Source organism: Temnothorax nylanderi, unplaced genomic scaffold (genome assembly GCF_030848795.1).
Source record: "Temnothorax nylanderi isolate EJ_2023f unplaced genomic scaffold, tnyl_v1.0 TNYL_tig0088_pilon, whole genome shotgun sequence".
Lineage (NCBI taxonomy): Eukaryota > Metazoa > Arthropoda > Insecta > Hymenoptera > Formicidae > Temnothorax > Temnothorax nylanderi.
In genome coordinates, this window is record NW_027249150.1 from 515,203 (window position 1) to 529,725 (window position 14,523).

The 14,523-nt window shown below is 42.6% G+C and overlaps 4 protein-coding genes across 5 annotated transcripts in view; 3 read left to right on the top strand and 1 right to left on the bottom strand.

Annotated features, from left to right (window-relative positions):
• Positions 1 to 39: 39 nt before the first annotated feature.
• M6 (neuronal membrane glycoprotein M6) lies at positions 40 to 4,698 on the top strand. Of its 2 annotated transcripts, XM_071710325.1 has the most exons (6): positions 40 to 525; positions 641 to 818; positions 1,879 to 2,015; positions 2,099 to 2,281; positions 2,388 to 2,538; positions 2,694 to 4,698. In XM_071710325.1, exons 2-6 carry the CDS (start codon positions 815 to 817, stop codon positions 3,005 to 3,007), a joined length of 789 nt encoding a protein of 262 aa, XP_071566426.1. In that variant the 5' UTR covers positions 40 to 525; positions 641 to 814; the 3' UTR covers positions 3,008 to 4,698. The 2 variants fall into 2 exon arrangements, with proteins under 2 accessions (XP_071566426.1, XP_071566424.1); XM_071710323.1 differs by lacking the exons at positions 40 to 525; positions 641 to 818 and adding an exon at positions 841 to 1,565.
• Pig-l (phosphatidylinositol glycan anchor biosynthesis class L) lies at positions 4,494 to 6,445 on the bottom strand. The gene is made up of 5 exons (XM_071710326.1): positions 6,130 to 6,445; positions 5,928 to 6,009; positions 5,288 to 5,484; positions 5,086 to 5,216; positions 4,494 to 4,993 (listed from the first exon to the last, which is right to left on the bottom strand). Exons 1-5 carry the CDS (start codon positions 6,443 to 6,445, stop codon positions 4,853 to 4,855), a joined length of 867 nt encoding a protein of 288 aa, XP_071566427.1. The 3' UTR covers positions 4,494 to 4,852.
• A 179-nt stretch (positions 6,446 to 6,624) lies between these two features.
• Positions 6,625 to 8,784, top strand: LOC139774835 (mitochondrial fission process protein 1). Its single transcript, XM_071710327.1, has 4 exons — positions 6,625 to 6,731; positions 7,328 to 7,481; positions 7,684 to 7,811; positions 7,880 to 8,784. Exons 2-4 carry the CDS (start codon positions 7,427 to 7,429, stop codon positions 8,192 to 8,194), a joined length of 498 nt encoding a protein of 165 aa, XP_071566428.1. The 5' UTR covers positions 6,625 to 6,731; positions 7,328 to 7,426; the 3' UTR covers positions 8,195 to 8,784.
• A 107-nt stretch (positions 8,785 to 8,891) lies between these two features.
• Positions 8,892 to 14,523, top strand: part of Lim1 (LIM homeobox 1) — a 74,304-nt gene continuing 68,672 nt past the window's right edge. The window contains exon 1 of the mRNA XM_071710315.1: positions 8,892 to 12,301. The gene's annotated coding sequence lies outside the window, so the exon portion shown is untranslated. The remainder of the gene's footprint in view (positions 12,302 to 14,523) is intronic.

Here is a 14,523-nt window from a genome sequence, read left to right on the forward strand (position 1 = left end):
TCACCACGACTTTTGAGATTTTACCCGTCGGATCGGATCGTTAGAGAATACGGGCATTCTCGCCTTTGGTCGCCTCGGCGCGTTTATTGCGACTCCTCGATCGAATCGGGGTCACAGCCGGTCATCATCGCCTCCCGCCAAGCCCCGCTCCATTGAAGGGACCGACGGACGGTTTCGACGAGCGCTTACTACAGCACGCCCTACGATTCGTCGCCGGAGCAACGATCCCATTCACCATACGGAAAGTAACGGACGCGTTCGTGACGCCATGTTGAGTCTCCGGCCGAAGATACCCCGTGGAAGTCGTTCCCCCTGATCCCCGAAATTCCGACGTGCTTGCGCGCGTGTAATTGCGCGTGATAAGATCGATAAGATCGTCGGCGCGCGAGAGATCATCGGTGGACCGTTCGCGGGTGGTCGATCTTCCATCTCGTCGACGCGCAGTCTCCCGGAGTGGCTCTGACAGATGGTAAACAAGCGAGTAATAACGCAGTGGTATCTGTGAAGTGGAGATCAAGAACCTCTGTAAGCATAAGATTCCTCGAATAATTCTGAATAGTCTTCGCGTGGATGGATAGCTGGTGGAATTGAGAGTCCATCGGATTCGCCAGTTTCATCCTTCTCTCTCTTTTACGCCTAGCGATCGCTAGTGGGATGTCCTTCGCTGCCGCGGCCGTGGGACGCGCGATCGCCGCGGTAATTAACGAGCAACTGCTGCTGTAATCGCGGATTCCTGCGAAGCGTACGGGCGCTGCCCATCCCACCTTCTCCGGGCATTATTAACCTCAGGCGAGCGACTCTGCGAACTGCAAACATGGGTAAGTCCGTCGCGCTGAGATCTCGACGAGAATATCACCTTTTCGGGTCTTCTGCTGTAAATTGACATGATCGTGCGATGCCCCAGATCCGATTTAGGACCGTCGTGCGAGCGTCCATAACAACGGTATCCATACGGTTGTAAACATTGGGGCTACTCGAGGTTCGACGCGCTCGATACAATAAGCTAATCGACTGATTGAGACCGAGCTATTTTTGATACGATGTGAATTATAATTGACGCAGCATGGACGAGCGCGGAGGAAGCTTGTTAAGTGTTATTAAAGAGACGGATGACGTTCGCACGCAAGTGAAGGAGTTCTGGATGAAGACAATAATAGACGCCGCGCGCTAATTATTTCCGTCGGAGACGTCCTGGCGCGTTAACGGCACGTTTACATTGCCGAGTTTATGAATGGACTAGCGTATAATTAGCGAGTATAGTTAGACACATGTCGCGCGTTATCTGACCGAACTGTAGATAAGTGATTAGTCATCGTTTGTGGTATGGTTTAGTCATTGGCCGAACGCCCAGCTCTCGCGGCCACGCGTTCTTCGTTTTTTTATTGTTACTGTCGGATCGTTTATTGTTGCTCTTACAATTATATATATTAAAATGGCGAGGCTGAACAAACTACGTCAGGCTAGAGAGAGCGTGCCATTGCGCGGCAACTTTGGGAGTAACGCTAGCCTAGACAGATTTTCCGAGCGTAGTCTACACGGTCTAAATTCGAAGGAACGAACTTGTAGTAAGTGTCTGAAAATGCTGTTGGAATGTGACGATAAACAGTACGAGTTGTCCTGTGACAAATGTAGACGCGATAACATTGAATTCTGCTCTTCGTTACAATAGATTCTGTTGTAATTTATTTCAACAGTTACGTATCTTACGGTTAATATCTCTCTTTGAAAAATTTACTTGACACACTATGCTATATCATCACTATTATATCTAGATTTTGATCATAGCGAGATTTGATTGTGATAACTTCAATTAAATATGTAAACGGACATAGCGTCCCCTAACAAAATGACAAATATCAAAGGAATTTCCTTGTTTAGGAAACATGTGCAACGAATGCATGGCCAGGGTGCCGTATGCGACTCTCATAGCAACCATTATGTGTTGTCTGGGAGTCGGAATCTTCTGCGGAACCATGTACCGAGGTGCGACGTTGTGTGCTCTTATGATGGATCAGGTAAATCACGTGTGAGAGTACTTGGTGCTTTTTTTTTTTCAAAGTAAAGATTCTGTAAATCTCAAGTTACAAAATTAATCTAGGTGTTCCATCTGCATCTTGGATGGTTGGAAGCGGTGCAGCTAGTATTTGCGTCGATCGGAGCTTGCATGGCAGCTTTAGGATTCATGATTTTGTGCGTCGGTTGTCTCGCAACTGGTGCTACGAGGCACAAAGTCTACCGTGCGTGGAGATCCCGAGTGGGTGGGCGTATCTCCTGTGCTGTTGTAAGTTTTTAAAGTGTAAAATCCTTCATTATTCCCCATTAATGGAAAAATCACGGTGACTACAAGCTATTTTAATTATCTTAATATATACATCTTGATTTTCCAGTTTATGACTATCATCTACATCCTGCAAATAGTTTGGCTTCTGATATTTGCATTCCTGGTTATTACTACGCTGATATTTACCATATTCTGGGGCCTGTGCAGCAATCCACGTGTCCAGTCTCTTGATGACTGCATTGATTTCACTCAATTCGGTAAGTTTTCACACGTCGATATATAAATAGTTTGAAACTACGACGTTGTATTTAAGTCCATCTATATTCTAGTTTATTATATAGTATTTATGTTAATCGTTTGTTATATAAAAACTAAGAATTGATAAAGAGCAAGCAAATTCGTGCCGTTTCAGGCTTCATGTTTCCAAATAACACACGGGTGCAGGACATGCAAGTGTGCGGACCCCAGGAGGTCAAGCTCTTCTGCAAGGATTTTGTGGAGAAGGCCGAGGTGATGTTCATCTTGGCGACCGTGGCGAGCATGCTCGTGATTTTAAGTTTGATACACTACCTAATGTGCTTGTCCGCTAACTACGCGCACATACGAGATCACGAGAAGTTCCAGGAACTGCAGGAGCTGCAGTACCTACAGGACGCGACCGATCCGGACTCCCCGCAGCCGGGAATGGGTACTCTCGGCTCTCATCGCGGTAAAGACAGGTTCTAGGACACGGCCCGCGAGATCTTCACTATGAACCCTTTGTAAGGAGCCTATCGTCCACCTGACTGTCCACATAGGTCATCCTTGCGCCCGATTGGAAATCTCTTCCGGGTACCACTTCCTCTTCTCTATGTACCTAAATTCGGTATTCTGCTCATCGCGGTGTGTCTGTCGCCGTCTACGGTAGTTTACTGATTCGAGGATCTTGCGGGAACCAACTCTATGCCGTCCATTTTATCTGCGACTGTAATCGTATGTAAGCATCTACTTCGTTTTATGTAAAGATGTTTATTGAGGCACGTACCGGTTTGTCGTAAAACTTGCATCTTTAACGCGAATCGCTCGATCAAAGAGATCTCTTGCGCTCGATTCGCGGAGTTTCGGTCTAGAGCGCAAAACGTTCACGACGATATCATTCCATAAACTTCGTATTCATAGGAAAAGTATTTGAAATGTAGCCTTGTGCATTCGAAATGCGCAAGATTCCTGCGCGCACAGAGATTTTTATTTACTTGAAAGTATTTTGTTTCACTTTGGTGTACGCGCACACGCTGTATTGTGCGTAATAGTGTTATGCGAGTGTTGACGACTTTAGATCATTTGCCGGTCTAATCTTTCGGTATTAGGGCTAATTCTCGGACTATACATACCACGTACTATGTCTTCAGTACTGAGAGATTTTTTTACGAAAGAGATTTCTTTTTTTATACATGTTTACATACTAGGCTACTAAGCATATATTTTCGTTACATTACGGACATTTAAAGCATGCTGGGAAAATTACATTGAAATAATAAAAAAGACAACTGTTACATAGGATATAAAAAAACCAAACTAACAACGACCGCGTATACAACAATTGTTAAGATGATTATTAATCCAAATTTCATTGAATATTTTCCCAGCATGCTTGCTAAGAAATATTCATGTCGTTTGTGCAATTATATAAGGGAAAAGCTCATATTTCACTTTAAGCAGCTTTCCACGGAGATAAAATGTTACAGAAAACGTAACATCGTGCATATAGAAGAATATATATTCGTGGATTCTGCGTATATATGTATGTATAATATCGAATGTTGTGAAAAGAGCAATATATTTTTCCGAATAGTAAAAGAATTCCGCTATCAATAGAGAAAGGAATATTAGAGAAAGGAACGAAAGTTATATAAATTCCTCTATGCACGTTACTTGTGCCAAAGTAAAGAATTTTTGCTCTAAACAAAGATCTATGACTTATGTAACACGTCAATGTTGAGGCACAAATTAAAAAAAAATATATACGTACAATCGCGAGCTCGACTCGCCACATATTATTACTTGCTCAAATGATTTGATGATGATCACTGATTTTCGTAATGTGTGCGATTGCCGGATGAAAAACCTTGCGCGTCCCGCAACTTAAATTAGAGATACGATTTTTTTATCCACGATAATTCTAGAATCTAGATTACTTTATTATACACACCTGATGAGTAAAATGACACACATATCAAATAGCAATTTGAATTTATATGCAGCTGCAAAAGGTTGTATACAATAGAGAAGGATAAAACGGCACGCAGTATTTTTTTGCTTTTAAGGAAAGAACTTTGATTTTTTTTATTGCACTGTAAAAACTACGTGCCGCGTTCGAAAGTAATTACAATGTATATTCTATTATATTAATGAATAAAAAAATATTTCCCTCTTATAAAGTATGTGTCTCTGCATATATTTCAAAGTTTCCGTATTAATTATCTATAGTTTTCGTAGCTTTGGTACGTAATTTACATTATCATGGTAGACAAAGTATGTACAGTGATAGTTAAATTACACATTTTGTACAGTTCTTCGTTCGTCGCGTGACGTTCAGTCCTCGTCGAACTGGAGGTCCAGCTCCAGGTCGAGGGCACTGACTTCTTGGAGGGTGTTGATGAACGTGTATCGCGAAAAGATCATGTACAACTTTCGAAACCAGACGTACTGGGACTTGTGTGCGGCCATGGCACTCTGCAAGGGAAAGATAACGTTAGGAAAGAGGCCTGCGCGTTAAACGGATGATTAATTGTCTCGCCATAACGAGGCAGAATGTTCCGATTTACTTTGATCGTTCGCTTCTGCTCGTACGTCACCAGATACCAGTACGAGGCTGAGAGTAGGCTGACGGGCAAATCTAAGAGTTGAATGTACTTCCTGATTATATTAACGGACTCTAACACATATAGCTTGCAATCTGGAACACGATCGGACTTATATTATACGAGCCTGCTATATTTGTGTGTCAATCGAGCGAACGATACTCACAAGGAGGTACTTTTTTCTCTATGCACAACGCGGCGATTGCAAAATACAAGGAGATATGATTTTTATGCCGGCTCACTCCGTGTTTGTCGAACGTAACGACGGCGTTGATTTTATACATTTCTACGTATTGCAAGATGCTCTCTGCAACCGTGTCCGTTGGCCACTGTACGCCCTGATCGTCCGGCAACTCGCTGCTCCTGCACATTTGTTTATCCGACTATTATACAAGAGATAGTTTATCTTTCTATTTCAATTGGATGCAGTTATGCAATAAGGAACCAAGCACCATTTTTCTATTTTTAGTTCTGTATTGCAAAGTAATACTTCACATGGACAGGAAATTTTCTAAAAATGCATATAACACATGGAATTACATTTGACATAACGTTGGCGCAGAATTTTATTTCTAACATTTCGAAATTTACTCTAGCAAAGAAGGAAGATTTTGGAGTTGATCCCGCATTGCAGAACCGTGTCCAATTGTCAAATTTCCATCTTGCAAAAGTTAGACAAGTACACCTAGCGTTAAATATGCCGTTAGAATAAAGCAAATCCTACGATATTTCCTCGAAAGAAAAATATGTAAATAATTAGAGCACGTGTGAGCGCTTGTAAATGACGTTTCCCGAGGCACACTCACATAATGATCGTCACGTTAGCCTCTGGAATTCCCAGCACCTTCGCACACGCCCACAGCTCGTCTACCCTCTTTCTGTCCCCACCTGCAAGCATACTGGTAAACATCAATAGACACAGCGTTTACGTGACGTCTAGCCTGGTTTGTTCCCGGATCGTCGCTCACGATCCTGGGACGACGGAGAGGCCCCGCCAGTGACATGTACCCATGGATAAGCACAGGAGGTAGATCTCGCTGGCCTTGGAGCGGGCCAGCCAGTAGACCAACGGCCCGAAGAACATCACCTCGTCGTCCGGATGAGCGGTGACCAGGAGAAGTCTACCGGGTGGGCCCGGCAGCTGCCAGGCGGCATGGCCCACCCGTTTGAGGACCGCGTAGAGGAAGACGCAGACGCAGAGGTACGCGAGCAGGGCGATCAGCAGCTGCCACGAGATCTCGCGGATGTAGTAGCACCACCAGGAGATCGCCTCGTTGAGCTGCAGGCTGAGGTACAGCCGCACGTACTCCAGGTCGGCCATCATCCTGAGAATCCCCGCGTGCACGACCTGCGCGAGCTATCGCGGGCCCGCCATATGTCGCCGATAACGCGCGAGTTATCGCCCGCGAGCGAAAACGCGACGTTCCCCGGAGCCGCGCAGCGGCCGAGTTTGAGGTTAGGTCGCGCCGACTTGGCGGACCGTCTGAGCAAGTGAGCACTGTGAGCAGTCGCCGTTTTCGGCGTTTCACGGCCGAGGCGGAACTGGAGGAACCGAGGAATCGAGGAAGATATTCAGGGGGAGAGGGAAACGGTGGACGTGCGACGGAAACGTAAGACGTGAAACGATAATTTAATATATTAACTTTCAGATGAGATAATTATTTTCGTAAACATTATTTTGTCAATCCCGTTATTTAAAAATGTGAAATATATCTAGATTTACATTTTACTATAATATCTACATCGCCTCAGGCGTCAGAGATTATTTCTTAAAAATTAAGTAATCGCAATTACAGCTGACGTCGTCAGCATGACGCAATCAGAGGTAAATTAAGAAGAAACGAGATAATTGGCGGATAATTGACTCGTTGCGTGATTCAAGCGTTGCGCAGCGTTGCGCGAAGGTCAAAGGAAAATTTACAGATAAAAGTGATAAAACTTTAAAGTTTCAAAAAATCAATACGAATCGACAGGTATATCGAACTGCGAGCGCGCGAGCTTATCGACCTCTCGAAAGCTCCGCGGCTGCGTTTCAGCGTTGTGTGTTGTGTTCGTGATCGACGTGATCTGTTTTTGCAACGATATTTCTACCCCAAGTTTTCCCTCGAATTAATTACGTTATCTCAGTATCTCTTAAGAGTTTCTAAATACTTAGATAAGAAATAGGAAGAGAGGAGAGATTTTATAGACATTTTATCGTTGCTAGCCGAAAATTCCCTTGGCACTGAACGCCGCGAAGTGCCAAGTCTGCCGCAGGTTATGTCACCGCGCGAGAGGTAGTCGGAAAATCGAGAATTCCGGGACGATGAACGATCAGGAGGAGGTGGACCTGTACCGAGACACGTATGTGAGATATTTAGGTAATGGCGAGAATATTGTTAAGTACTGTTATCGAAATTTTCTGTCATCCTTCTCTCGATTTGTGTTTCACGATTCTGCGCGACATACAAGTCATACTTGATTTATAAATAATTAATAAAAAAAACAGTAAAGCAAATCGGCGTTTCAAGAAGATTTTTTTGTATACAGGTTAACAAGGTGTAAATTCTGTTTTTTGTTTAGGTTATGCGAACGAGGTTGGAGAAGCGTTTAGGAGCCTGGTACCAAAATCCGTCGTGTGGTTCAGTTATGCGTTGTCAAGCGGATATGTTCTCGCAGACACGGTGCACAAAGGTGCAAAGGTCTACCAGGTACTGCGGGAATGTTAAATTTTAACGGGGATAATTATTGGACATTTTAACAGTTTCTATTATTACAGGCGGACACTACGCCACAGAGAACCAAAAACGTCCTGTTGTCCACGTCAGATACCTTGATATGGCAGGCGTTCGCGTCGGTGATAATTCCTGGCTTTACCATAAATAGGATTTGCGCGGCAGTTCAGTTTGCTCAAAGAAAGAGTACAAGAGCACCTTGGAAGAAGCCTTGGATCACCACGCTTATTGGTTTAGTGTCCATTCCTTTCATAATACATCCCATAGACCACGCCGTGGAAAGAGCGATGGATGTTAGTTACAGGAAATGGACGGGATACCATCCAAAGGAGCCTCTATGCGGTGTGAAACACGAATAACGATAGTTGTTCGTACAGGTAGTTAATTATATAGTATGTAACCTGAGAGAGGTCGTGCTTATAAGCGAGCTATATTAATGGATATATTGGAGAATTTATTCAATTTTGTACACAAAGCAACTCAAAGATCTTATATTAATACTGGTGGAAGAATATAATATATTTTTTATGATCTCTATCTAAGGACGATTTAACGATCAAATTGATGCCTGAAAGTTTCCTTAAAATCATCAAAATGTAAATTAAAATTTTTTGTGATGTGATATACAGATAAGGATAATGAAATATGAAATAAACTCTATGAAAGAATAACTTAAGATGAATTTAAATTAAGTTAAGCTAAACTCAGTATCTGCAAATCGCGTTTCAGAGAAACATATTTACACGATCTCTCCTGGTCTAGAAACGGTACAGTATTACTGCCAGATATAAGATAGTACAACAGAATGCACTTAGAATATTTTATTGTTAATTGCAAAAATGTAAAATATTTTTGTTATAATGTACATATTACACAGCTATATGTGCATTAAGATTTTTAGCTGGCTTTGCCGCAATTGTTAAGCTGTTGAATAAAGTTATTGATTTAATTCCCCGTTCTCTATTATCTCGTAATCGTCTTCGCTTTAACGCATCGTTATGTTTTCGGTTTAATATTTTCTATAACTAATATCTTTCTTATTTTTCTCCCGTTATTATATTAAGTAGAAAATATACGATAATCCACTTTCGTGTATTTCTTACTCAAAATGAATTCGAAAAGGAAATGACGTCTCGTTTTTATTTCTATTTTATCATTATTTTTTTCCAGAAATTTATCATCGCGATATTAGAGGAATTTAGACGGTGCCGCAAAGTAGGAATGGTTTCGTAAGTTATGCACGGAGAAAGGTTCTCCGACGGTTTCCACGGTGCGGCGGTTAATAACGGCGCGATGTAGGGTAACACCCGTTTCATGAAAATGTATCGCGCAAAAAATGATACCGCATCGCGCGGCGGCGTTATAATTATACCGCAAGCAGCGCCGATTACGAGATCATTATCTGGCCGTACCACACAATTTCCCCTCGCTATCGCGGCCGAATCTGAGGTCCCGCGCTCACGATAAACGCGATTGTAATCGATATACATTTCTTAACGGCGCGATTCGAGCGAGTTTCGCATTAAGACATCAATGGCACCGACTAAGCGTTTTCCCGCGAGCGTAATTTTCGATCGTCAGATAACGTGATGAATTTTTCCGCAAGGAATAAATGACGCAAGATGTACATTGACGCGTATATCCATTTCGCGAAATAGAATTTCTAACGCGCGAAATCGACGGAATTGGCTCTGTGGCGATCTCTTAGATCCCTTTTCGCATCTTCTTGTATCCGCGATATTTTAGTAGTAATACTTCGAAATCATTTTTTTAAATATTTCTGTCGTAGGATAGATTCGCGTGATTCTCGTTCCGGAGTGCCTCCGAATTCCTGTTTTTATTTTGACAAAAAGATCGACGTCGGCCCTTTTTTAAAAAGAATTAATATATCGAATTAATTAGCGATTAGAAATCTGCCGGCGAATCTTTCGTAAATCTCCGACGACGCGGCATTCTTAAAAACGTTTACGTTCTCGTCATACTGTAATATTGCAATACTGTTTAACCCTCAGGGTACGGACTATAAAAAAGTTACGTTCCGTACGGACATGGGTTAGCCTAACCCGGCGACTTTGATTGACTGTATATCGGGCTGTAATTTGTCAATTGAAACAATTTTTTTTTTTTGGATTGGAAATTTTCTCAAAAATACAATGGCGTTGATAGATTTATTACATTATTTGTTTAAACAAAGATACATTTGAAAATTTAAACAATTCTCAAAAAATTTTCATAAAAATTCATTTTTTTTTAAATTGCATAACTTTATGAAAAAAAATGATATCGACATTTTATAAGTCGCGTTTGAAAGCTAAAAAGTTGTTCTTTGAAATGGCTGAATTCGTTTTTTGATCCATTCCAAAAAGTATATTTTTTTTGAAAAATATACTTTACGGACTGGGTGTAGACTACCCGAGTTCAATTTTCAAAATCGTATAACTTGAGCACCAAGCGTAGACTGACGCTGCCCCTTGGCGCTCACATAGTAGCTACCTCAAAGATTCCCCCCCCCCCCCCGGTACGGACCCCCACCATTCACTTCCTTTGAAATGGCGCTACTTTCAAAATTCGCTCGGGTTACGCTAACCCAGTCCGTACCCTGAGGGTTAATATATTAACGTATTTATATTTTCTGTTTTGCGAATGAAAAGAAAATAGCGCAAAAATGACGATCAAACAAGCGAAATGTTCAAACCGTTTAAACAATTAAATATCTAATTCCGCACAATTTCGCAATTATAACAATATTAGGGATAAAATCGCTAATTGTAACAAATACATATATAATAGAAAGTGATCACGTTTCACGCTTGTCAATACAATAACGAACGATACGCGCCGCCGCGCGCCGTTTTCTCGCTCGAGCGACCGAATTGATTTTGAAATATTATCGGATATTTTCTGTTAGGTTTTTTACGGCTTTTCCTGGAACTCAAGGTTGACGTCAACAACGCTCGTTTGATTTCGGCCGCGCGCGTTGCGCCCACGCAAGGTCGCCGTCGCCACGCTACCATTCGCACGCGGATCTCCGAGCGGGCCGGCAACGGCGCGTGTCGCGTTATTTTTCGGAGTACGAATCGCCGGTGTCAACAAACGCGAAATGCGATTATTCTCCTCGTCTCATCCGTCACGATTAGAGATTATTGGCTCGACGATCAATCGTCTTCGAAAATGTTTTCGAAGCTGGAATTACCGCGCGATTCGTCCACTTTGGACTCGGGACTAGAATCGAGAGGACGAGGGGAACGGCCGGGGGACAGTCGAATGGAACGAAAAGTCGCGCATTATCGTCTCATCGCGACATTTAATTGCTTTTTTAACGCTTTGACTCGGACGTGCCGCGCGGTCGTAATTTCTTTTTTATTTGCGAAAGCGCGAAATAATATACACGAATCGCACGGAGCAAGCTGCAAAGGCGAAAAACGATACGGGGGAGGGGGATGTATCGAAATTTATTAATAAAATATCTTTATCTCGGTGAATTTGTGCCGTTAACGGTTAACGATACTGAATATCGTACACTTTCGAATCGTCCGGCTTGTCTCAATTAGATATTAGATATCGAATTGACTCGCGCCGTGTGTCGCCGCGATGCGGAATGGATCCACACCGACTACACCGAGGTTGGGCGACGTCGCGGCGCGTTAGATCGGCAAACACGGTCCGATTAACCCCATGACTCGATACTCGTCGACTGCGTAGTCTAAATAACAGGGTGAGTGTACCGGCGACGCGCGTATTTCGCAGCATCAATTAACTCGACGAACGTCTCTTGAACACTGGCCGATCGGCAGAGCGACGACAGTGCTCGCGAACACTGGCTGCGTTTTGCCGAACCTCTGCTTAGCTAAGCGCAAAGTAGCAATTGAATGTGATTGGTTCTTACCTTTGGATCCAACCAATTACACTTAATTGCTACTTTGCGCTTAGCTAAGCAGAGGTTCGGCAAAACGCAGCCACTGTCCGCGTCCCGCGGACGTTTGTTCATCGCGATCGCAAGCTGCGCATTTGTTATACTCGTCGTATTTGTTGTAATCTCCCTGAAACGCGAGCTAACATCTACTTATCGTTCGAAATACGACGAGAAATACGGCAAGAGTGCCGTTGGGCGCAATTATGGCGGGGTGAAGCTGGTCGCGCGAGTTTCGAATTCTCTCCCGGCCGTCCCGGGGATTGAGATTGTACTGGTCGTCGATTTGCAAGATGTCGCGAGTGTCTCAAATCACATGTGTTTTCCCTCGCGTTACTTTACTCTCCCGTTACGATGTAAACGTTATAGCGTCCTTTATTAATGTTCTTTATTAACGCCCGAGAGTGTCGGTCGTCGTTTTAACCGCCGTTTTCGTGAGTGTCAGTGCCAGTGTCCTGCGACCGCCATGGAGGAGCGACGGCAGGACGAGGGAGGAGAAGGAGGAGGAGGAGTATCTCGAGGAGGCACCGAGCAACGACGGAGCGGTCGCCGGACGGTGAGTGAATTGTAAGGCCCGGTCTACAATGAGTCGTATGTCGGAGTCGGATGTCGCAACGTAGCCGATGGTCCAATGAGAGAATTTCTTTTTCGGAAACGAATTTTCCTCATTGGACTATCGGCTACGTTCCGACATCCGATTCCGATATACGACTCATTGTAGACCGGGCCTAACTTATTTTATTCGTCATTTATTACTGGGATTAATCGCTCCGTTTATCTCCACGGTATGTCGACGGAAAATCTTTGAGTAAAGCGAGCGCGGATTTCGTGCGATCGATTATAGGAAAATTAGTTTTAAGCGATTGTTGATTTATTTGTGGTTTAAATCGCGCGAGTGTGTATCAGCGCATTTCGGAAAAAAGAACTTTGAGAATATGATTATGTATTAAATGCTTTTGATCTGAAAGCGTTTTTTTATCTATGACAAGATTTACTGTTAAAGTTTTTGAAGAGCTAATAGAAATATGTTATGTTTACAGTATGTGTACATGTATTATAATTCTGATTATGGAATGCATTTAAACGTCAGTTTTATTTTGATAGAGAGATTTTAATATCGATTCCTTTCTCGTAAGAAAAATAAAATTAAATTTATTTTAAATTTATTCTAAAAAGTTATAGAATAAATAACTATATATGTACTCTATGTTAGATATATAATATATTATAATTTAGATTATACGTATATAATATTCGTTATAGAATTTATTTAGATGCTTGTTTTTATTTTTTGATAGAAGAATTAATATCGATGCTTTCTCATAAGTAAAATAAAAGAATCCCCTATAGTTGTTAGAATCTTTTGTAACTCTTGCATGCAGCATTTCTTTTAAACATTTATCATTTTCGTTACACGCACATCAGCCGAATGCACTTAAATTAAATTTTTTAATTTATCTTAAATTTATTTTAAGTAGTAATTCTCTGAGAAAAATATTAAATTTATTTCAAAATTTAATTTTATACAACATTGAAATTATTAATTATAATTTTAATTTTATACAATTTTGAAATTATAATTATCAATTATAATTATAATTATAATTCTATATAACTTTAAAATTATTTTTAAAAGCACAATATTTTCTCGCTATCACGTCGTCCGTGCAATTGATTTTCTATCACTTCTTCGATCTTATACATTAAACATATATTTTTCGTTTTGTCGATATTCTTAGAGAAGCTTCCCCATATAGTCTTCGGACGTTACCGTTTCCGAACACGGAGCTGCGAAGTATCTCGCATCTTGATGACATTAACAGCACGATTCTTAATCGCGTATAATCGGGCTACTCGCGCTGCTCCTAACGACATGTCGCGCGTTCGATAATTAATAATTAACTTCGCCTCTCCTCTCCCCATACTTCCTCCTCTCTCCCTCTGATTCGCGCCCCTCTCCCTCGCGCGGGATTACGCGGGGGGGGGGGGGTGCGGGGAGGCGCCTGAAGAATTTCAATGGCTATCGACGATAACGCACACCGAGCCCGGCTCGTAATCGTATAATTCTAACTATGCGATTACGGGCGCCGCGCGGCCGTAAATGAGGCGGCCAGCGCCGGCCAGTAAAGTTTTAGCCGCGCTAATAACGCAGCCCTTACCATAAATACCCTCCGGGCGCGCAATTGCAATGAAGTCGTTCGTTCGTACGCCCGCGAACACGGCCGGCGCCGTAAATATCGTCTCGAATGGACAGAAGCCCGTGATAATCCCCGCAATAAATAGCCGGTTACAGCCGCGTCTTAGAGCGCGGCCACGAACGCTCGAAAAAGCGCCTCCGCCGTTTTCTTTTCTTTTTCTCTCGATTGTTCTCCCCCTCCTGTCCTGTCCTGCCCTGCCTCTTCAGTCCTCCCTCTATTGGATTGTACTGATTGCCGTTTGTCATTGCATTGATATCCGTTTATGCCAGTTTGTGCGACATGAAGCACGAATTGCTGTAAAAATCTCATCCCTCCTCGCGGCGTGGAAAAATCGCGGAAATAGTACCTACAGAAATATTTCTTTCGTCGCGATAATTGTACAGCTATGTTCAACGGGCCTTTGCCTTCGGAAAGATTGCGCAAAGTAACAGCTACTTTGCGGCGAAACGTATTCGCAGCGGTAACGTAACGTACTTACGTTGTTGCAAAGTCGCGGGTAATGTCGCCTAACGCAATATTTTTCACACATACGCACACACACACACACACACAATGTGTCTTTTCGAAACATTACTGCAAC